The 23,612-nt window shown below is 35.4% G+C and overlaps 1 protein-coding gene across 1 annotated transcript in view; it reads left to right on the top strand.

Annotated features, from left to right (window-relative positions):
• The window catches only part of CARPB (Carbonic anhydrase-related protein B), a 424,717-nt gene extending 402,450 nt beyond the window's left edge, over window positions 1-22,267 (top strand). Inside the window, exons 8-9 of the mRNA XM_073972303.1 lie at window positions 14,703-14,886; window positions 22,056-22,267. Of these exons, the coding sequence (XP_073828404.1) occupies window positions 14,703-14,886; window positions 22,056-22,078 (207 nt within the window). The 3' untranslated portion in view covers window positions 22,079-22,267. The remainder of the gene's footprint in view (window positions 1-14,702; window positions 14,887-22,055) is intronic.
• The last annotated feature ends 1,345 nt before the right edge of the window (window positions 22,268-23,612 follow it).

Below are 23,612 nucleotides of genomic sequence, written 5' to 3'. Positions count from 1 at the left end.
ATTTAGACCTCCCGGGTTTGCATTTAGACCAGTTTTTTTTAAAAGCCGTTTTGGCTCTCCTACGAAGCAGATTAGGATTCTTTCCCCTAAGAAGTATTATAACATCGTCTGAATAGCAGACGGGTTCAAATCCCTCTTCGTTTAAAGTCCTTAGTAGACTGTTTATGGTAGTGATCCGTACAAGAGGTGATAACATTTCCCTGTGGTGTCCACTGGCCAACCTTTTCTCTTTTTATTACGACATGTAGCGCGCAGCTTATCCATATATTGCTGTCTACCTCAAACTCGTCTAAGTGGTTCAGCGTATCGGTGCTGACGTTGTTGAAATCGACTTCGATGTCGATACATACAACTAGTGTATACATTTCGAAATTCTTTCTATATGGTGTACCACCCTATGTAATGCGGTTTCCACTGATCTATCATGGCGTCGACTGTGCGTTCCATTGTGTTGAGAAAGAAACAGGTTAAACTTGTCGGGCAAAAAGCTTTTGGCATTGCGTAACTTGCCTTGTCAAGTTTGGGAATAAAGACTACCTTCGCTTCTTGCTAGGCTATTGGAGTATACGTAAATTTCAAGTAAATTTTGGTAAATAATTTTTGTGACCACTAAGAACCTTAAAAAGCAAATTGCAGGTAATTCAGTTAAAGATTGTAGCTAAAATACTTAAATACTCGAAATACCGAAAATCAGGAGGTACCGTAATAGGGGAGCTATACCAAAATATTGGCCGATATAAACAATCTTCGATCTTGACCTGCATGCAACATAAAATACACATCTATGCAAAATTTTAGGGTTCTATCTAAATTTGTTGCGATGCTAGAGTAATTAATACATTTCAGATCATCTCGAAAGAGAAAAAATTCAGAATTCAATTATGTGATCATCATCGCTTTTACAAACGAACAAAAAACTGAAATTTTTTTTAGAAAATAGGGCACTGATTTTGTTTCTATTGTTTTCAAAACCGTATGTTTCAAGCTTCTTAAAAAAATCTGCAATAGAATTTCTTTAACTTGTACCCGATGTCTAAAGTTCTGTATCGTTCATTCTCATTAACTCAACTCTATTTTTCGCTTCTCACCATAATTTTTTATGACTTAAAGTTAAAAAAAATCGCTTGTTTTTCTTTTGGCGTCTTAAAAAGAAATGTGTTGTAGAGACCGTCTGCATAACATACATTTACGATAATGGGAGCATGTGTGTGTAAGATTATAAAAATATTAACATTGCATTCTGTTGCCTTGCATGCGAGGTCATTAACGTTAATTGTGGCAATGGCACTTGGTGCAATGTTAAGCTAATGAACCCTGCCAAAGATTTTAAAGTTACAAAATGTATTCATTCGCATAGGATATAGGCATAGGATGTGGAGTTCTATATTTTTAACTCTTCAATAAGGTGTACACAAAATATGTTACAACTTAAAAATTCTTCCGTTGCGAAAAAATGTTTTCATTTTCCCAACGTTCCACATATTGACTTACATTATTTTTTGCACTGACAGTCAATTGAGGTCATTGCTTCGATGACTGCTTAAAACTTTATGATAGTGTTAAGGCGTGCTAAGACACACCCTTTTTATGGCACGAAAAATCCGTAAAGTCATTCACACATTAAAAAGTAATTAAAATGACAGCCAGCTCTCCTTTGCTCTCTGCCAATAAGCTGTTCCTGGTCACAACTTCCACACAGACACACATGGTGCCTGTCCAAAGCAGACACGTATGGATATAAAACTTTCACTAGTTGACTTCATAAACTGATGTTAATTAACTTTTTGTGACATTATTAAAATGCGTTGCTATGGATGTTGTCGGTGTCGTTGTTGTTGGTAACAAATTGCGTCTCTATTAAAATTGTCTTCTCTGCTGGAGATACACATACATATATTAAACGTTATCAATAATTTTAAAGCAAAACACAAAAAAATGTAATGTGTAATTAGACAATTTTGTGGAAATTGTATGAAATTGTCGATAGAAGTGCATTGAAGAAGGAGTAGTAGAGTGGAAATTTTTTTTAATAAATTTCCCTATCCTCCATGTATTCAATACTTAGATACTTCAAAGTGTTGCTTACATAGTTTCATCAGCAAACTAAGCCATATAGTTTATTTAACTTTTAGGTGTGTAGATACGCGTTCACTACCGAGAAAGCAAAAAATTAAATGAAAGCTAATTGTATGAGGTCGCATAGACTCCATTTTCTGGGAAGTGTTCTTTTTCGTAAGTGAAAAAAAAACAAGTAAAAAATTATCAGTCGGCTTGGTTGATCGAGATATACCCTCAGGCTCAAACTTTCAGCTACGGACAGATCGAATATATTTAGGGCCTTTTTGGACATTTGAACTTGCCGACAAAAATGTGGATTAGGATTAAAGTTCAAAAGTGTCGCGGAGGAAGTACTTAAAGTAATGTACCGATCTTATTTTGGGAGTCATACCTTTTCGATGAAATTACTAGTGGGTGCGATACCTACCCACTAGTAATTTCAGTGTGTCGTCGTATAAGTTTTGGACCAGTATACCAGGAAGAATGGACTCGTAAAAGTTTGGACCAAATTGGTTGCCCCGTTCAAGAGGTATCGTGCATACCATTTTAGTGACATTTTTTAAATACAGGGGGGTGGGGGTTTTAGTACCTTGAGTTGTGGAATAGTAATTCCCATCTTCGAACTGAAACTAAGTTTGGACAAAATATGACGAAGTCCAAATTTAGATAGAATCGGTTGATCAGTTCGAGAGATATGATATCGTCCATCCACCATATATGGTGCCATATGGGATTTTTTACACCTTTCGGGCTGTTCTTTCAAGAAGTATGGACTTGCCCCTGAAAAACGTTTACCGTCGTAATTGAGGCAGAGAATGCAAGTTATTTAAAAAAAATCAAAATGATTCCAGATTAGGTCTTAAAGTGAACTTATCCGACATTTTATGTGACAGGTATCCGAAGGAGTGGACAAATATAGTCCATATTCGAACGTGATCTATATCTGGTAGGTATGGACCAAATCAATTTTTTAGAACATTTTTGAACTTTGGGCCTGAAGGAGTGGACTGATATGGCTTATCTTCGAACTTAAACGATGTTTGGGCAAAATATTACGAATGCCAAATTTTGGACCACATCGGTTGATCCGTTCGAGAGTTATCTTGCGCTCCAACCACTACACACGGTGTCATGGGGTTTTTTAGCAACTTTCAGGCTATTTTCTCAGGAAGTATGGACTTGCCCCTGATGAAAAGTGTACCGTCGAATGGGGCGCAGTGAACACAAATGTTACAACAAAAGTCAAGACGATTCGAGAGCACTTTCCCGAAACTTTGTGTGGGAGGTACCCGAAGGAGTGGACCGATATAACCCATCTTCGAACTTAAACTAAGTTTGGACAAAATATTACGAAAGCCAAATTTTAGACCAAATCGGTTCACGCAAATCGATTACGCAATCGAAATCCTTTTCCCTCAATTATTATGTATCTGGGGGTTTCAGATTTTGTGGCTCTTTTCGGACGTATGAACTTGCTGACAAAATATACTTAGATTAAATCTCAAAAGTGTTTCGCAGGAGTTAACTGAAGAACGGCATAGTCTATTTAGGGAGTGGATCTTACTTTGAGAGTAATTTCTTTTGGATAGATAACAATGATAACATGATAACAGTGTAAATATCCCTCAAACGTGCTTGATAAGATTGTTGATCTAGGGTTCTATTTTGTATTTCTGGACCTCCCTCTTCAGATCACGAAAATCCTCCATGAGTTGCCTGGACGGCACGGCCCTAACATTTAGGTGGTGGTTTGGATGGTTTGCCTATAATATCCAAACAAATATTGCATTGACAACATATTGCTGTGCCAACGCGCCGGCAAGATCTTAGACTCCCCATGTAAATGGTCCACTGAAGACATGAGGAGACACCCTGTTGCTGTTCTCAGGGCGGTATTCTGGCAGGTTTGCAAGTTTTTTCATTGTGTATCACTTACGTTAGCAAACCAGACTGGTGCCGCATAGCTTATCGCGTTGGATGTGTTTAACAAGGTTTCCCAATTGCTGCCGGCTAGGGACTTGATGACCTTGTTCCTGCTTATCATCTTATCGCAGATAGCTGTGGCATGTACTGAGCTTCATTTGCGCCGTCCATGTGGTGAACAGTGTGGCTGTTGACTTAGTGGTGGGTATTTTCATATTCTTCGCGTGGAAGAACTCAACAAGATCAATCAACAGGTGGGACCTGAGCGTACAATAATCCGCGTATGTTATTAACTCAATGCCATTGTCGCTTTGGAAGGTTTTGCGCCTCGGATAACATCTGCAGCATCACCCATCGTAAATTGTAGCAAACGAGGTATCTGGTATCCAGCTGAAATTTGTCGGTATAGGTCCACGTCTGAATATAGCCCCCATAGAACGTTACCTCATGATTTTCGGTATTTTGAAGGTTGTGACCTCAATATCCCACCGAAATGACTGAAATTTGGTAGTTAGTCTTCGTTAAGGGTATACAACTGTCCACCTGAAATTTGTCGTTATAGGTCCACGTCCTCATATAGCCCCCATAGGAAGATATCTCTAATTTTCGGTATTTTTGAAGGTTTTTGCTATATTATCCTACCAAAATGACTAACATTTGATATTTCGTCCTCCTTTGCGATGCAAATCTTTCTCCCAGAAATTTATCGGTATCGGTCTACGTTTTGATGTACACCCCATGGAACTGTACATCCCAATTTTCGGTATTTTGAAGGGTTTAGCCTCATTATAACAACGAAATGGCTAAAATTTTGGTGCATAGTCTTCGTTGAGGGTATAAAACTTTCCACCTGAAATTGGTCGGTATAGGTCAACGTCTCCATATAATACCCATAGAACGGTACCGCCCGATTTTCGGTATTTTGAAGGCTTTATCCTCATAATTCCACCGAAGTGGCTAAAATTTGGTATTCAGTCTTTTTCTGACTACAAAAATGGCTCTCAGAAATTTATCGGTATTGGTCAACGTTTTGATAGAACGGTACCTCTCGATTATCGGTATTTTGAAAGTTGTAGCCTCATTCGGTATACGTTCACGTTTTGATGTACCCCCGTAGAACGGTATATCCCAATTTTCGGTATATTGAAGGTTGCAAGTTGGTAATTAGTTTTCGTTGAGGATATGAAACTTTCCACTTGAAATTTGTCGGTATAGGTCCATGTCTTCATATAGCCCCTATAGAACGGCAACTCCCTGAAATTGTCGGTATAGGTCCATGTCTGCTGCTCAATATCCCATCGAAATGACTGGCATTTGGTAGTTAGTCTTCGTTCCCCACCGAAATAGATGATATTGGTATTAAGTTTTTGATAGGGGTGTGAAACATTCCAGCCGAAATGTGCCGGTATAGGTCGACGTCCTCAAATAGCCCCGTACCGTACTTCCCGACTTTCGGTATTTTGGCAGTTGTGGCCTCAATATACCACCGATATGACTGAAATTTAGTATTTAAACTGTCATGGGTGTATAAAATATTGCGAAAGAGAATTATCAGTATAAGCCCTTTTCTTCAAATAACACCCATAGCAGCGTACTTCCCGATTTTCGGTATTTTGAAGGTTGTGTCATCATATTTAGTCTCCGCTGGTGGTATAAAACTTTCCAGCAGAAATTTTCCGGTATTGTTCCATGTTTTTATATAGCCCCCATAGAAAGGTCCCTCCCAATTTTCAGTATTTTGAAAGTTTTAACTACATTATTCAACGGAAATAAGGGAAATTTGGTATTAAGTCTTAGCTGGTGATACGAAACTTTCCTTCAGATATTTATCGGTACAGGTCAACGTTTTATACAGCCTCCATAGAACGGTGCTCCCGATGTTGTTAGCTATCCAAATCCACAATATCCTGGTTTAGGTCTAGTCGGTATTGCTCAATTTTATGTATTTCACTCAATTCGGAAAATTGTAAATATTCGTCCATGTTTTGAAAAGAACAAAAATGTAGGGTATAAAAAGTTCGGCCCGACCGAACTTAACGCTTTCTAACTTATTTTGCTCTCTGCTGGATTTGATCATGCGAAGGTCATCACGCTCATTCGCTAATCCCGTCAACTCTGCTGGGAAATTAGGTCTTATTTCAGGTATTCGATGAGCAGGAATATGACGAGGGCCTACAGCAGTGAAAGGGTTTAGAGGAAGTTCCCCGCCCTCTCCGAAATTCAGCAAAATATGTAGCCTATTTTCATCGGAGGTCAACACTGTACATTCCACGAAAATGTCAAGGAAATCGATTCCGTAGTTTTTTAACTGTAAAGTATTTATAAAAGTGGGCGTAAAAGTAGGCGTGGTCAATTTTTCTTTCAGTAAAACCCTGAATGGGACTATGACGAAGAATTAAAAAAAAAAAATAATAATAATTAATAATAACAATAATACCGAAATCGGTTCTTACCAAAGAACGGCAGTTGATTTCATTTCTTTGGAAATATCAATTTTCTGAAAATAAACGAAGAATTACATTTTTAAGTACTTTGATAAGCGTCCAAAATGTTGTCCATTGTTTGTGTGCATATCGATATTCATAAGAAAATCTACCTAAAATTTATATTTGAAGCTATTAGTTTAGCCGATAAAATTTCATAAACAGAAATTTATAACGTTCACTTTTAGCACGATATTTTAATTCATTTGGCGAATTAAAGACAACTTTGTTAACACCAACATTGATTCAAAGCAAAGACTAATAGACTATGTAGCAATACACCATACAAAGTCACATACCTACAAATGATGCACATGCCGCGTACAACCTACGCAGACACAAATGAATTTCACCAAGCTGGTAATGTAAGTAGCGTTGTACAAAGTGTTGCAATACCAGAAATTTGCAATTAAAGCTTAACTCCGATGTAATCAGGAAGTAATATTATAACGATGGCGTGATGATACTGGCGACATGGTTGATATCCGTATTTACACACCACGACAACCACATTGCCATGAAAGAACCCACCAAACAAAAAAAAAACTTCCCTTAAGGGAAAGAAACCAAAATTGGGATGTTGAAATGCAACTTTACTTACTTACCAATCCTCCCGTGACTATTTGCCTTCAACACCACGAGCAACGTAAAGTGAAGGTTTGGCATTAAACTTACTTTGGTTGGTGTGGTAATGTGGCGGCAACCGAAACACCTTTTTACTTAAATACTCCCCCTTACCGAACATGGATTTACATTTAGCCAAGCGGAAATAAACCCGGCAATTGTTTCCTCCTGTCTGTACGAGCGTTTGCCTTTGTGTTTACAGAACACGTTATACATTTTTACAAGGAATGACAATGTAAGGTTCTTACCAAAGAGCTTGAATATAAATCTCTTAAATTTTCTACAGACTGTAGTGGCGAAAAGCTTATATATTTTGCTTGTATCAGTACGCGTTAAGTAAATGCCATTTTACTGACAGAGTAAGAAAATTAAGCGAATTTTGCATCAAACGTAGTTTATGGGAATTATTTATTAAGTACCATCGGCTTTACACTGAAAATCTTCTTACTCTGTAATTTTTGCTTACTTGTAGAATGACGAGGTATGTGAGTGTGAATTAATGTACTGCATTTAACATATGTATTTGTAGTGTATATTATTCGAAATAAAATATGTACAACTATAACTACGGTCAACGATCGCCTAAAGCACAGCCAATGTGTCCTCTCCACGTTATTGCGATTTCATTAGTTGATTTTAGTACCAAAAATGGTAGGGAGAAATATCATTGGTCCTATGGTCGAAACTTTAATCTCTATGGGCCCAAAAATGCCATAAGACTACTAGACTTCGCACAACAGATGGTAGCCGGTACCTATGGTTAATACCCTCAACTTTTAGGCTAACGAGGGTGTATGTGTATATGTGTCGGTCAACTCCTTGAGGTACCTCGCTCACAAAATGTTTAAGTTGTTCTCAAAATTACTGTCTAAGGAAATACTTTGGAACGTTTCAAAAATTTTGGTAGTATATTGTCAACGCGGCCCCTGTTGTACAATTTTATCGAGGACAAGTCCATACTTCCTGAGGTAGTGGTCCATAGGATCTAAGAAACCTTACTGGCACAAACTAAAATGACTGTTCGTCCTTCGTGTAATCGGCCAATATCATTTCAATATGTTCGCTTAAGTGCAGTTTAAGGACTGTTCGAGGATACGTTGACTTTTTTACCGAATGTAATCCTAGTAGTCCTGTTTAAAACCATATTATGTTTTTAAAGGGAAGGTCCATACTTTTTCTCAACCCAAGTGCTCTAAAAATACTACGGTGACCAACTAAAATGGCTGGATGACATGATACCTATAGAAAGGAGGAACCCACAATTAGATCTACTCACACAATGGACTATGTCGATCCGTTCACACTGATCCATTAATCCGAAGTAAATTTATTAGAAAATGTCCACATTTATTCGGAGCGTATCTGTTTGGAGTCGCGGGAACAATGCGTTCTCTGAAGGAATTGAGAATGCTACCGTAATCGGACCTAAGTTTTGTGTAATGGATCCTAACTCTAAGAAATTGTTGTCATTTAAGGCTTCGGAGACCGCCTGTCCATATACTGTGGTCAGTCCAACGTATCAAGAGAAAATTAACTTTGGTTTATGAATAGTGGGAATACGCATGTCACCGACGAAAACGTGAAGCTGTGTATGGAGCACCGTGGTGCAGTGGTAAGCACATCCGCCTTGCAATCCCTGACCAGAACATCACAATTTTTGGTGGTGACGAATCCCCTCAATGTACTGCTGGCTTATATTTCCTGAGTATTTTAGTCATGACAAACTTTTTTACAAGGATGATATTATCTGCATACAACACCAATAAAATATCTACTATAGGAGTTGGGAAATGTGCAAGATAGACGTTAAATAAAATGTGGGACAGTACCAAACTTTGCTGTATTTTTATTTTTCCTTTTTAGTTTTGTGGAATTTGGATTTCTTCGCTTGGAATTTACCAAAAGCTTGCATAGAAAGCTAGAAATCTAACGTTTGACATCGGTAGGAAGAGAGGAATTTATGATGTCGCAAACCATCATGGGATGATAAATTGAGTCGCTTTTGACAGATCAAGTGCTGCCACATTTGTCCGTTGGGAAGTTCGTCGCTTATATTCGCAATTTTTGTGGTTACTGGTGCTATGAACTCCCCTGAAACCATTGGGAGAATTTATAGTTATAAGACCTTTGTCAAGTAGCCCAAACCTTCTACCGCCAGCTTCTTTAACATTACCACGGATATGCTGTCTGGACCAAATGCTTTGGATGGTCTGCTCTCGGATATAATTCTCTCAACTTCACTGGATGTGAGGGAGATGAACTGCAAATCACGATTAAGTGACATGGATTTCCGTAATACAGCATGTCTGAACCTGTTTTACACGGATGGATGCTCAATATATTGCGGAAAAACTGTGTTGCACACATTTCGCACATCTGTATGGAGAATGCCATTGTTGGCTATAGCAGGAAGATTCTAATTCTTATTGGAACCAGATCGGCTTTTTATTGTGGACCAAGATTGCTTAAAATTAATTGTGCAGGGGTCGACATGTTATAGCTACTTGAAACGTCGGTGTCCTAGAGCAAGATTATTGACTTCCGCTTCCGTCAGCTGGATAGTTGGCACGTATTTGGTTGCGCTTTTGTGTCAAACGTGACGCCCTCTTTGGACAATTAGGTGTCATTGGCAGAATTCTGCCCTCTGGAATGTAACGCGTTGCCACCTTGAGGACTATTGCTCTGGACATCTTCTCACACTTCCTGGCATATGAAGGCGGCGGAAAGTGACGTAAGGAGTAGTCAATAAAATTTGTGAGGAGTCCCAGTTGGTTTTATTATAATTCACAAATGTGCATTGCTCTGTTTCATCGCTAGGTTTCTAAACCCAGACCTGAATCGAAATGTGTTCAGAATTAAGTACGACCTGTATTTGTCAGGATGTGAATGGAAGAAGCGAAAGACTGACGATGGAAATGTCCAGAGAACTCGAACATCTGGTAGTAACTCTAGTGGGGGATTCCTCATGTATGAAGGCGAACCCGGTTTCGTCTGTCACCACGTAGATCGTTCGGTAACTGGTAATGCCATATCTCGTGATGGGCATCGAAAACGCCAATGACAGTTCTATCATCCCCTTGGAACAGATGTATTATGCTAGGGAGAAAATTCTGTTGACCGGCGAAATTTATACATTGATGATCTCGATATCAGTATAGTCGTATAGAACTGAGATTCTTATGACTTCAAGGAACGGACCGAAATGGGAGGCATCGGACTATATCTGATGTCCCTGCGGAACCATATCTATGATTCCTTTCCCTGAGCAAAGGGGGAAGATCATTATTTTGTGGTCAAAAGACGAACGCTATTTATTTTGGAAAAAATCGGATCAGATTTGGATGTAGCACCCGTATGCATCTTCGCCCGATATTAGTTATTTGGTGCATCTATCAAGCTACGTAAATATGTCCACTTTTGATGAATTTTAAAACTTGTGACTGAAATTTGGTCTACGCCCAATTTTGATCTTTTCCTTACTGGTTTGTATTGGAAATGTATTTTTCTAGTAGCAATCATGGAATTTTTTTTTGGAGCAACATGATTGCTACTACACGGAGGAGAAAGAGGCCTCCCTTATATATGTCTTAAACATATTTTGCAGCAAACATATATTTGTTTGCAACGAATCCCACACATATCATATGTTAAGGTCCTGCAAACAAATATATGTTTGGGTGCAAACAAATAATCGTTTGGGTGCAAACAAATATATGTTTGGGTGCAAACAAATGTTTGTTTGGGAGAAAACAAACATTTGATTAGACAAATATAAATACAAACCCAAAATCCACAAAAACACATACACATACACCAGAGTAAGGCAATGTGTCTCCCATGAGCCTAAATATACTCTCGCTCTAAACCTGTTTAGACTCTAACTGGTGGTGACCGAGAGTACATTTACGCCCACGGGAGACCCATTGCCTTACTGCGACTTACACACATTTATATATGGTAATTGTTATTCTTTTATTGAAATGTATAGAAATACCAAACACAAAAGCAACAACAGACGCGTAGATACATATTTCCATATTTCAAATATATGAATGTATATGAAAAATGTATTAATGTTATTACCAATATTTAATGCGATTTCTTTCTTGTCAAATAAAATATTTCCATTCACCTTTTTGATTCAATTATAAAATGTCCAAGTATAAAATGTATTGGGCATTTAATTTACTAAGAAGCACCATTTCTTAAAAAAACACTACCGTCTTTATTCAACGACTGCCTTGGGGAAACTGAAGAAAAGTGTCTTTCTCGCAAAAATAACAAAAATAATTCATACCCTTTTTGTCTTTTCCTCTTCGCTTGTGTTTGAATAAATCGCAACAACAACAAAGAACGGAACACGCGTGTTTGGCCGCAATATGCGATGTGCACACACACCACCAAAAAAAAAACTTTTTAAACCTCCCGTCGTCGCTCCTACATCTTCTACTGCACAATAATCACAGCTCTTTATTATGCAGGGTTCTCGCTTACCCTGTTGTTACGCTCTTTGACAAAAATCCTCTCTCCACCCATAAAAAATATATTCTAACACATGGTAGAAGAAAAAAGGTAACAGCAATACCCAGCTGACTGAACTGGGCTGTAATGTTAGTGTCAAACTCCATACGACATTTTATATATTTATTTCTATGTTTGATGTATATAAATTTATTCATCGGAAAAAACTATTTCCCATAAAGACTTCTTCATATCATTGACATGTAACCTTGTCCTCCAGGTCCGAACGACGTGCCGTACACTAAAACACCGCTACTAGAGGCGGTACAATATTTGTTAATATGTGTGGTATTTTGTTAAACTTGTAAAGATTAAAGCCCTAATAAACGTGTGCTATTTTGATTTCAAAAACAAAAGATTGAAGCAGCTTCTCCTTTTTCGATGAATTACACTATGCAACACTGAAAATGCAAACAACTTCTAGTCTGCATTTTTTGAAAGTACATATTGAGACTATAAAAACGCTAGTAGGATTTTGTCCTGTCAGATCCAGTTGGGATTTTATGGCCTCATCTAAACCGGGCTAAAACTACAGTTGTTTACATTTATCGGACCTGTTTCTCAGAAACGATTAGGAATTTGTCCTTGCTATCTTTGGCAATATTGTAGCCCTAAACTAGTAAAACTAATCTTTTGAATAGACCACATAAAAAACTGCAACTAGGGCACCAAAATCGATGAAATATAGAAAATTTTATATAATTGCTGAAATTCTGGTCAGTATCAGCGAAACTACTGGGAGTTGAACCAAGTACCGTTTGCACAAATATTTCAAATAAAGATCTCAGCAATTCTTCAGAACATTCTGAAACTCTAAAATGCTTACTTCATGTTGTTTCAGCGTTTTTTTTTTTTTTTTTCATCATATCTTTTACAACAGGTATTTTAGGTACAGTCCACACCAACAGTTTATTCTCGCATTTCGGATTTCACCGCATTATTTACGTATTCATTAAATGGTCGTTGAAAAGTATACTGAAAACATCGTGATAGAGGCATTTTACAACAATAACATGTTCTGAAGAGTTGTGTATTACATTCCAGCGAAAATTTTTCCAAAAGAAATCATTAAGAAAAAATTAACGGGTTTGGAGATATGTTGCGAAATGTACACAAATTACGGAAATTTTCGATATTTAATAAAATTTGAGGCAATAAATGTAGTTTTTCGTGTTAAATATTTCTCAAAATATTTTATTCGTTCCCTTATCTACAAATTTGCTTCAGAGGTCAGAAAAAGATTCGCATTAGTTTCAGAGATATAGCCCCGAAAAGCTTTAAAAAGTCAATATTTAACCATGCTTAGATGGCGCCATCAAATCCAAGCTGGATCTGACACAACAAAACCCAACTAGGGTTTTTGTAGTTTGGGTTTGTACTTTCCAATAATCCTCAGTTCAAATTGTCTGCACAAGATTACCTTAAAAATGTTGCACGGTGTTACCAGCGACCCCAAACGTTTAGTGAAATGGTATGGGAATATTCAAATTGAAAATCTAACGAGTTTGCATTCATGTTTTCCAAAATATTCAATTAAATGTGAAAAATATTAGTTTTTTAAATTCTAATAATTTATAGACATTTCCTTATTTTGTTAACATTTACCGTTGACAATAACATTGCACACACAACCAAATTTCTATGTGGTTGTTGACTTGTATTTGTTGTAGTATTTACTTTACCTGTTTTGTTCTACCATGGTTCTAACATAAAAAATATATTGGTACCCAAACAAATAAAATTGAGATATGTTACATATATTTGTTTGGACCCAAACATAATATGTTTGGATCCAAACATATATTTCTTTGCAACCAGTCCCAACATATTCTAACATATACTTTTTTGCGTTTACTGTCCATAGAGAGGGAGGAAAACGTAATGTCAACCCTTGATTTTTCCATCTTAAAGCAAGGATCGTTCCTTTGTGCCTATCAACACGTCAATAGAAACATGTGCTTCGATTTAAAGAATGCACGGATAAACAGATGAACTTGAATCCATATCGATCTTCTAAATAAATAGTTGTAATGGCTTTTTGATCGATTTACAGCACACATTTCCACACTAATTTTAACGAATTCTAAAGTCATTGGCTATTCGAAGATTTAAATGTACTTGCATCACCATTAATTACCATCCTTTATGGGAGTAGGTGAATGAATATTAGTTAGTTAATTGGTACTCAAGAAGTTACTTGGGTAATCAAGTATCTGTTACATATTGCAAAATTTTGTCTTTATTTCCAAACTCTTTCGTTTTATGCTTTTTATTAGCATTTTTGGTATTTTCCAAAGGGTGGGATATGAAGTGCCATTAAACTCATTAAGTGAACTAAGTAAACTTTATGCACACGTTTTATAATGATTTGCATGGAATGCACGTGAAGTTGGCTGCGCCAGAAAATTAGTATATTTCAATAGCTGGAAAGAAAATGGTTCGGAATTTTGTTTTAAATCCACAATGTTCTAAGTATTTCTTACGGAAATTTAAAGTTAAAAGTAGGATATTTTTAGAAATTTATTTTCAGGACGATAAGTATTTGTTATCTCCAGGAAAAACAAATGTGTGCTTTCTTTAGTCTTGTGAAAATTCAGAGAATATTCAGTCCTTAAAAAAGTAATTTGGCAAAATATAAGCCCCATTTCCGAATTTCTGGAAAAAATCCACCGAAATTATACAACAAAAAGTTAAATCACTATCCAACAAATAGCTCCATGTGTACTAAAGAGTAAAGGATGCGTAAATGTCATTACCTCACATTTTTTTCTCGTTTGAGGTTAACTTTAATGTCATAGATAATTAACGCAGAGATTTTGGTTAAGTTGTGTTGCTATGTGGTTGTAATAAAAACGAGCAACGTAATTACTGCAACTTTTGTGGCTAGACAACAAGTTTTGTTGTACTCACACAACAGTTTTTTTAACTGTTGCAATGCCAGCGACTCAATGTTAATGTTGGGGAAAACCAACCAAATGTAAAGATGAATAAACTAGCTAAAAGTTGATAAAATGAGTTTTAAATTATTCTCAAAGAATTTTTGCAATACATATATACATTTTTAAACGTTAAATTTTCTAATTTTATTTTTAGTTACACGCTTTACGACGCCTTATGCAAGGCAGTCCAGACCATCCCAAGGCTCCACTGGGTAACAACTATAGACCGCCACAACCTTTATTGCATCGGCCGATAAGAACCAATATTGATTTTAAAACATCAAAAACAACTGGTAAAGCCGCCTGTCCCACCATGTACAAAGAAGTTTATTATAAAGGTAAGTTTAATAGAAAATATTCAATTTTATATGGAAATAACGAACTTGTACCCTCCACCAGTAATTGTATTGAATATAAAATTAACGCAATTTCGATCCGAAAATGTGACAAGGACTTTCGAAATACATAAAATCGAGCGTTCGCATTATATAAGGGCTATATTAAATTGTGGCCCTATAACCACAATTCTATATAAGAATTTTGTTTACCGAATTAGATATAGTCTAATTAAGTCGTTTCGATTAGTTAATATGGATAAAATATTCAGCGGTTACATTAAAATATATCGACAATTCTCGGTAAGCAAGTTTTGCACTTCTAAAACTAAATTTCTTAAAAATACCGATAAAATCGGCCGATATTGTTCTATGGTCTTTACGGAGTCTTCGACGAATATTTCGATATGTTGCAAACGGAATTTCAAACATTTTATGGTAGACGAGAAATTTATCAATCGGCTTTGTCGACAGAGGTATACCTTCAACAATATGACCCCGTAAAGTTAGTTTTTGCAAAGCATTACTGTTATAATGTTTACAGCCAGAACTATCCGAAACTAAGTTTAAAATGTTCTGGAAGAAGTGCACGATGTTCAAAGATTGGACAAAATATAGTTGGTGGGCGTAGGGTGTTTACAGCTTTAGGGAAATAATCGCAGCCAGTATGGATTTAACCCCGATTAAAATTATACTAACGTAATATGAGAGCGAGGACTACCTGCTGTAAAAATTCCAAAACGATTTTAAAATGTCCTTTATCTGTACTTTTCGGATTAATTTTGACATTTTCTGTGAAAGATACATGAAGGAGTGAATCGATATATTTCGTATTTGATCACAAATTGATTGTGAATGAAAAAGTACGATGCACAAAGATTGGACCGATGTTAATCATTACTTTCAAAAGTTGTAGTGCTCATCATTTGAAACAAATTTAACGGTGTGCCATATTTCGGCCAAATCAGATAATCAATTGTTATGTTCCTGTGCTCACTAATCATTTGAATTGGTGCCTGCAAGGTTATTTGGAGCTTTTGCGACATTATATCAGAAAGTTTGAACTTTCCCACGAAAAAAATGTACTGTCGTAAAAGAGACACGAGCACAACGTGCTACAAAAATGTCGTAACGATCCTAAGCTGCACGCTGTCAAAATGGATATTGATATAGCGAAAATTTCCACAAAGCTGAATTTTGGTAAAGAGTTAGGGTTTGCCATTAGAAGCAATGTCCTAAAATCCCCATCAATCCCATGTGTTATTCGGGGTCAAAGGTGAAAATTGAGGGATGTTTTAGGTTTTTAGATTTTTTCTTGTAAACGGTGGGTCTAATCAAAAATGACTAGTTCAAATATTGTAGACAGAAAAATTCTTTACAAGTTTGGTTTTAATATTTTTTTCCTAAAAGGAACCATTCTTCTAAAAAACGCATGATTTATATGCACTTATAAGGGAATTACTCACATATTCTGGTGAAATGGCTGAAATAACCGGGTCTGTCCCCCAAAAGTGTACCTATTTTTAAAAAAAACCCAAGAAAATTGTAGCGTGTTTAGTAGAGTTATTCCATGTTACAGTCATTTTATGCCGAAATGGCACATTTAACCCACATGTGTAATCAAGAGCCAAAAGGGAACGACCCCAACGAAAACTCCCCGATTTTTTGAATTTCTGTCAAAAGGTAGGGTTTGTTGCGCTGATTACGGAAATGTATAATTTTCATGGACGGCAGATACTGTACCCCGAAAATCCAGATTTAAAACCGGGTTATGCCCGGTTCTACTAAACCGATTACAGCGAAATGGTTATCGTTTGAAAGCTTATGGAAATACCTAACACATGGCGTTGTTATTTTAACCGGTCGGCCCCATTATGATGCTTTTACGCGGCTTACTTTTTCACATGTGTAATTTGACACTTTTACTACGATATCTCAAGAAAGGTGATTCCTATTGAAAAGTCATAGAGATCATTCTTGTAGACAAGTTTTAAGCCTAGAACTTTTACCTTAGTCGATTTCTGATAGGTCTTACCGTTTTTGAGAAAAATCAAAAAAATCTGATTAAGGCCTCCAAAAAATTACCGTTGACCCTGAGTAACTTTGTTTGTTACTTCTAATGACAAATCCTAGTTTTCCACCAAAATTCTGCTTTGTGGACATTTTTGATATTTCTCCTTTTTACGCATGTCTAGTTTGACTAGAATATGATAACGTCAACGCGTGTTTTAATTCGATTCGCTGAAAAAGTTTAAGTTTAAGATTATATTCAATGTCAATAATAAATTGCTTTCTTAATAACGATATGCTATTATAATGAAAAACATATAAGAAATAAGAAAAAACTAGCAATGAAAAACTTGTATGCAATCGGTGCGGAAACTTCTTTAACGGTAGGGGAAAAGTGATGAAAATGTGATTTTTCTATGCTCTATACGGCTATGTGGTGGTATTTTTGATATTTGCAAAAATGTTTTAACCCTAGTGTATAATCTAGAGTGGTGGTACATTTTTTAAGTCAGAAAGAAGTTAAATTTTCATTTCATTGAAGAGGGTGAATCTATGTGGGAGGTTGTCTTTCTTTCTGCAGAAGTTGTATAGGTCTTGCATAATATTGATCGCACACTCAAATCCTGCAAAAAGAAGTGATTTAGACGACTCATGGAGCTCATCTTCCATGAGCTGGTATTCACGTTTTTTTCGCCAACAGTCATCACTGATTCCCACAGTCCAGAGAAGCCCATCTGCGAACCACGATTCTTTGAGCTATCCTATAATTCAATTTGACCGCAGCCAACTTAATTGATCTGATATTCAAAGCTCTCACGGTGTTTTTCCTCAAAGTGCGTGGTCCACTTTTGCAGCTGCAGCGGTTTACCACGTACTCCTTTACCCAAACAGCTCCCTTATAGATAGCCTCGTGAATTCCTAATTGACTGTTGCACTATAGGTAATATGGACAGATTTTTAGGCGAAAAGTCGATTTTGCACTTTTCTAATTTGATTCGAAGAAAGAACATATAAAATTATAAGGATGTGCAATTTGTTTTCAAAAATATTCAAAACTCGCTGCATAATTCGAAGTTAAAATCAAAATCTCGGAGTCAAAATAAAACAAGTAAGAAAAGCGTTAAGTTCGGTCGGGCCGAACTTTTTATACCCTCCACCACAAATTTCAGCCATTTCGGTGGATTAATGTGGCCACAACCTTCAAAATACCGAAATTCGGATGGTACCGTCCTATGGGGGCTATATGATGGCGTGGACCTATACCTACAAATTTCTGGGGGAAAGTTTTATACGCCTAAAGAAGACTAAATACCAAATTTCAGCCATCTCGGTGTGATAATGAGGCTAAAACGTTCAAAATATCGAAAATCGGGAGATATTGTATTATGGGGGCTATATCAACACGTGGGCCTATATAAACATTTTATGGTAGAAATTTTCTTAGCCTCTAGAAACACAAAATACAAAGTTACAACCGATTCTTTGGTCAAATGGGTCAAATACATTCAAAATATATTAAAATGACGCGTACTTTATAAGGGGCCTTATATGGGGGCTATACCAAAACTTGGACCTATACAACCCAACTTTGGTAGGAATATTTTTTGGCCTCTGGAGACACAAAGTACCAAATTACAACCAATTCGGTGGTAAAATGGACCAAATATCTTAAAAATTCCTTAAAACGACGACGCGTCACGCGTCATTTTGTATGGGGGCTATACGAAAGAGTGGACCTACATAGCCCACTTTCAATACCAAAAGTCCTACGTAAATATAACATATTTTCCCAAAATTTCATCAACCTACGTCAATCCGTTCGGACGCTAGAGTGATTTCCACAGACGGACAGACGGACGGACATGGCTATATCGATGTAGAATTGCACGCTGATCAAGAATATATATACTTTGAGGGGTCTGCAATGATTATTTCGAGTAGTTACAAACGTAGTGACAAACTTAATATACCCCCATCCTATGGTGGAGGGTATAAAAATGCCAAAAAGATTACAACTCAGAGTAGAATTTAAACGCAATTTGAAAAATTTTAGGTAATAAGAAATAATTTTCTTGAAAATGTTTGTTACAGCGGAAAAAATCGTCATAAAGGATGCAGCCTAAGATTTTTTATACAAAATTATAGTTTTAAATTATAGACAAAATTGCCCAACTTTGTCTGAAATTCTGCAACCGGGAATATCTTCAGCAAGTTGTAATTGTTTGAGTTTTATCAGAAAAAATATTTTTACAGTGTTTTATTTAACTTAGCTGTCATTTGGCATTTCCAATGATAAGGACATTTCCCCACCAAAAATTGTGAACATAGGTCCAGGTTTTGGTATAGCCCCCTTATAGCGGTACCACCCGATTTCAAGTATTATGTGGATTTCATCTTCATTTTGGGGCCGAATTGGCTGCAACTTAACATTTGGAGTCCCCAATGGTAAAGAAACTTCTCCACCAAAAATTGTTGACATGGGTCCAGATTTTGGTAAAGCCCCCATATATAGCGGTACCACCCGATGTCAAGTGTTGTAAGGATTTTATCCTTATTTTTAGCCAGAATTGGCTGTAACTTGGCATTTGGAGTCCCCAAATGGTACAGAAACTTCCCCACCAAAAATTATGGACATAAGTCCAGGTTTTGGTATAAGCTTTATATAACGGTACTACTCGATTTCAGGCATTTTAAAGTTTTTATATAAATTTTCCGCCTAAATTGACTATAATTTTGATCACAGTGGTCAAAAAAATGTATTTACTAAAAAGTTACAAATAAAATATGATTTAAAAAAATGAAGTTTCAGTGTTTTATTTGGAAATGCACTTAAAACTAGGAAATAATTTGTCGCTTAGCCTCAATAAATATATTCTTTCTCATGATGGAATCTCTCAAATAAAACGCTTGCACTTAAATTATAAATGGTGGCAAAATTGAACGGCAGGCGTTTTATTTGAGAGATTCCATCATGAGAAAGAATATATTTATTGAGGCTAAGCGACAAATTATTTCCTAGTTTTAAGTGCATTTCTAAATAAAACACTGAAACTTATTTTTTTAAATTATATTTTATTTTAATTATTGGATTGGTGAAGAAAATATTAAACACCAAAAAGCATCAGATTTGAACTAAAAATGCATTTTTAAAAATTAACAGACGTGTCGTGGTCAACATTTTTGTTAATTATAGCTGTAATACGCTCTTACTAGGGATCATGACTAAGCGATTTATTTGGTCTTTTTTAAAATCTACAATTTTTAAAGATGTCTTCACGAATCAATATTTTAAAAATATCAATATTTAAAAAAAAATCTTATGGCGGATCGATATTTTAGTTCATTGTAATAGTTTTTCTTTTGTTTTAACCGCGTTCATTGGGTAATCGGTATTTACGGCGTTCGTTATGTAAAATTCTTATAAAAGCTTGCTTTTTAATATCATATATTAAAATATTTGAAACAGTGTTCAAATTCGTCGCTATCCTTATTAATTTTATATTTGTTCTAGCTCACTTTTGCATATAAAGCATTAAAAATGTATAAAAAACCCATAAGTCTACCGCTATTAATTTTTGCCGCGAAAACATGCTAAATTATTTATAGTGCGTTGCTGCTTTGTGGGACCATATTTTTGAGCTTTAAAGAGGGTCTTGCAGAGTCTGTTGGGTTATGCTTCCTTTTGCTCGTTGATGCTGCATTCCCCTCTTCGAAGGACTAGCTGTACTGCTTTCGGAACTATCAGGTATCGCTGAGCTAATAAGCGTAAAAACAGTCGTCTCGATTGTCTTCTTTCGTTTGGAAGGGTTTGAATAGTATTGACACCAGCAGGCTGGCCGCTGAAGTAACCAATGATGCCTTCGCCCTCCAATTGCATTTTGTAAAGGTTCTTTTCCGCTTAGAACGTCCATCTTGGTGATGTCAAACAGTTCCTTTTTCATTACCGCTCGGATTCTTTCAGAAGTTTTGTTACGTTTGCCAAATTGGATAATCAAATATATGCGGGAAGTTCAACATGTTGGTCCAAAAAATTAGAAATTAGAAGGTGTGGGCGTGAGGTACCCCTAAGATGACAATTTTCCCCATTTTGGAAAGTACGTAATTTTTCAAAATCTCTGTAGAAAGAAATAGCTATTTCTCAGAAACTTTAACAGTTATTGTATTGTTTTATTGTTAACTAGGTAGGATTGTTGTCTTTAGCGTTTTACGTTTACACTAAGGGCCTGTTTATGTATGTCGATAAGAAAACGAATGCGGAAGAAAAACTACCAAATTTGAGTGTGTATTTCAAATTTGTTTTTTGTTTTGAAGCAAAAGCAAATGAAATAATATTTCAAAAACTAAAGTTTGGGTGTCTTTCATGCGCACACATTTTCGTTTCGAAATACATAAACTGGGGGTAAGTGAGCTATTTTATTTTTACTCAGGTATTAAATTTTCTAGTGGATTTGATTTTTGAACTGCGCGCCGTTAAAATTCAATTTAAGGATGGAAGGAAGCGTCTAAGCTAAAGAGGAAAGGCGACAGTAGCAGTTGTTTCCACACTTACCAGTTATGAGTATTTTTTAAAATGTTCGTTGTTTGTTGTGGCAGAAAACGAATTCTACAAAAAATTTTGAAAATCGAATCAGATTTCGGTATAGCTTTACCAAAATCCGATCAGATTTTCACAATTCTTTGTGCAATTTGTTTTTTAGCCAACAATGAACTGGTAAACAATTTTCATCGACTGGAACATAAACGCGGATTTTAAAGCATTTTCGTGAAAATTCACCTTTGGCCCCATACAAATTACAACAAATATCCCTCAGGTGACACGTGTTAACGTTACGGTTAACGTTCGCCATAAAATTTCATATATATTTTTGTTGCCGCCCTATTGTCCATATGCGGTTTGCTTATATTATTCTTGTCACAGGCTGGGATTATATATCGGTCGTCAAAACCGATTGATGCTTTTTAACTTATTTCAAAATGTTTGTATTGATTTTAGTTGACCTTTGGACTCAGTATTCCTTTTTAGTTTAGTTTGGCTCGAGGTCAGTAGAATAAAAAAAACCAAACTAAACTAAAAAGGAATACTTATTTCAAAACAATTTAATTCTAATTATCAGTGGATTTCTTGTATATCTAATATATCTCTCTTTCTCTCTATTTTACAGCAACAAGTTGGAAACAACATTAAAAACTTAATACAAAATCCAACAACGTCTTTTTGTAACAAAAACCCACATGAATGCAGCAATCAAAGGAGCCACAATACGAGGAAAGAGTCGAAGTAATGTTTGATAATATTTTTGCAAGATAAAAAACCAAAACAACAAAAAATAATAATAAACAGCGTGTAACAGGAGCTTCCACTAAAAATAATAAATACAACTATAAATAAAAACAATTTATAAATAATTGATATTTGGTAAGAAAAAAAAAACAAAAATAAAAATAAATCAAATACTATAAATTAAAAAATAACATAGATAACTAAAATTAGTTAAAAAAAATTAACATGCATATAAATAAGCTAACCATAAATCATATACGTATATAAATAAAAATCATAAGCAGAATAAGTAGAATTATGTTTATATGTAACAATCAGAAAGCTATTAATAGAAATGATAAAAATAATAAATAATATTTATAAATATAAAATCAAATTCAAAAGCGACAAATGACAATTAATTAGAAAACCATGTAATCTAAATCAAATAATGTTTAGTTAGCTATAAATAGCAGGCAAGCAACCAATCAACTGACCGAAGAGCATCGTTATTATTGGCATTATAAATTACTATTCCAAAATTTTAATTAGGAAGTTAAATCAAAATCTATTGCTATGACATTTTGGGCCGTCGCAAGTTTGTGTGTATTATTCACACAATCAGATGATGTATTTCTCAATAAAATCTTATTTGGTTTGTGTTTGTATAAGTTATGATTATGTGTCCTAGAGATTACATTTCATAAGAGTTTAAAATTTCCTTAGAAATTAATTATGAGTGCCTGACCTCACACAGAACTTTAATCGGTTACAAAACGAATTACAAATTAAACATATCCTCCATCTAATGTAGGTCGGTGCTATAAATTAAATAACTGTATAAAAACTATATAGTGTAACATCACGAACTAATTGCCTATTAGTTATTCTGATAGTAATAACTTGTGGTTTAGCCACAACACACAATTGCATAGTTTGTTGTATTTTTATTTTTTTTTTTTTCTCTAAATAAAAATCTCAAAACCAATTGATAATAAATTTTGTATATTTCATCGATGCTCTTTTCGTTTTTTTGTTTTTGTTCTCTTTATTTATTTATTTCTGCGCCATAAATATTTTGCATCAGATGTTTATTTTTGTAATTACGTGCAAAGCAACAGCTTTAGCCAACTCGCAAAAAAGCGAGCATTAATATTTGTTTTAAATATTTTATTTTTATAAAATCTATTAAATATACATTTAAACGTTTAAAAATTCCCAGCAGAGATTTAAAGGTAATGCGTTTGAATTTAATAGCATTTGCCGCATTTGTGTAATGCGGTTTTTTTGTTTGGAACTATGCAAAATATGTTTATTTCGCATTGTGTGTAAATGCGATTAAAGTTAATTCAAATTAATTAATTAATTTTATTTCTATGATTTATTTGTTAAAACAACAAAAATATGTTACAGTAGCAGCATGTTATATAAAGTCAGAGGTGCAAGATTGTTGTGTACT

Source organism: Musca autumnalis, unplaced genomic scaffold (assembly GCF_047663935.1).
Source record: "Musca autumnalis isolate F117 unplaced genomic scaffold, ASM4766393v1 scaffold_3, whole genome shotgun sequence".
In the NCBI taxonomy this organism is placed as follows: Eukaryota; Metazoa; Arthropoda; class Insecta; order Diptera; family Muscidae; genus Musca; species Musca autumnalis.
The sequence above is the reverse complement of the archived record's forward strand: the minus strand, read 5'-3'. Positions and strand labels throughout refer to the sequence as shown.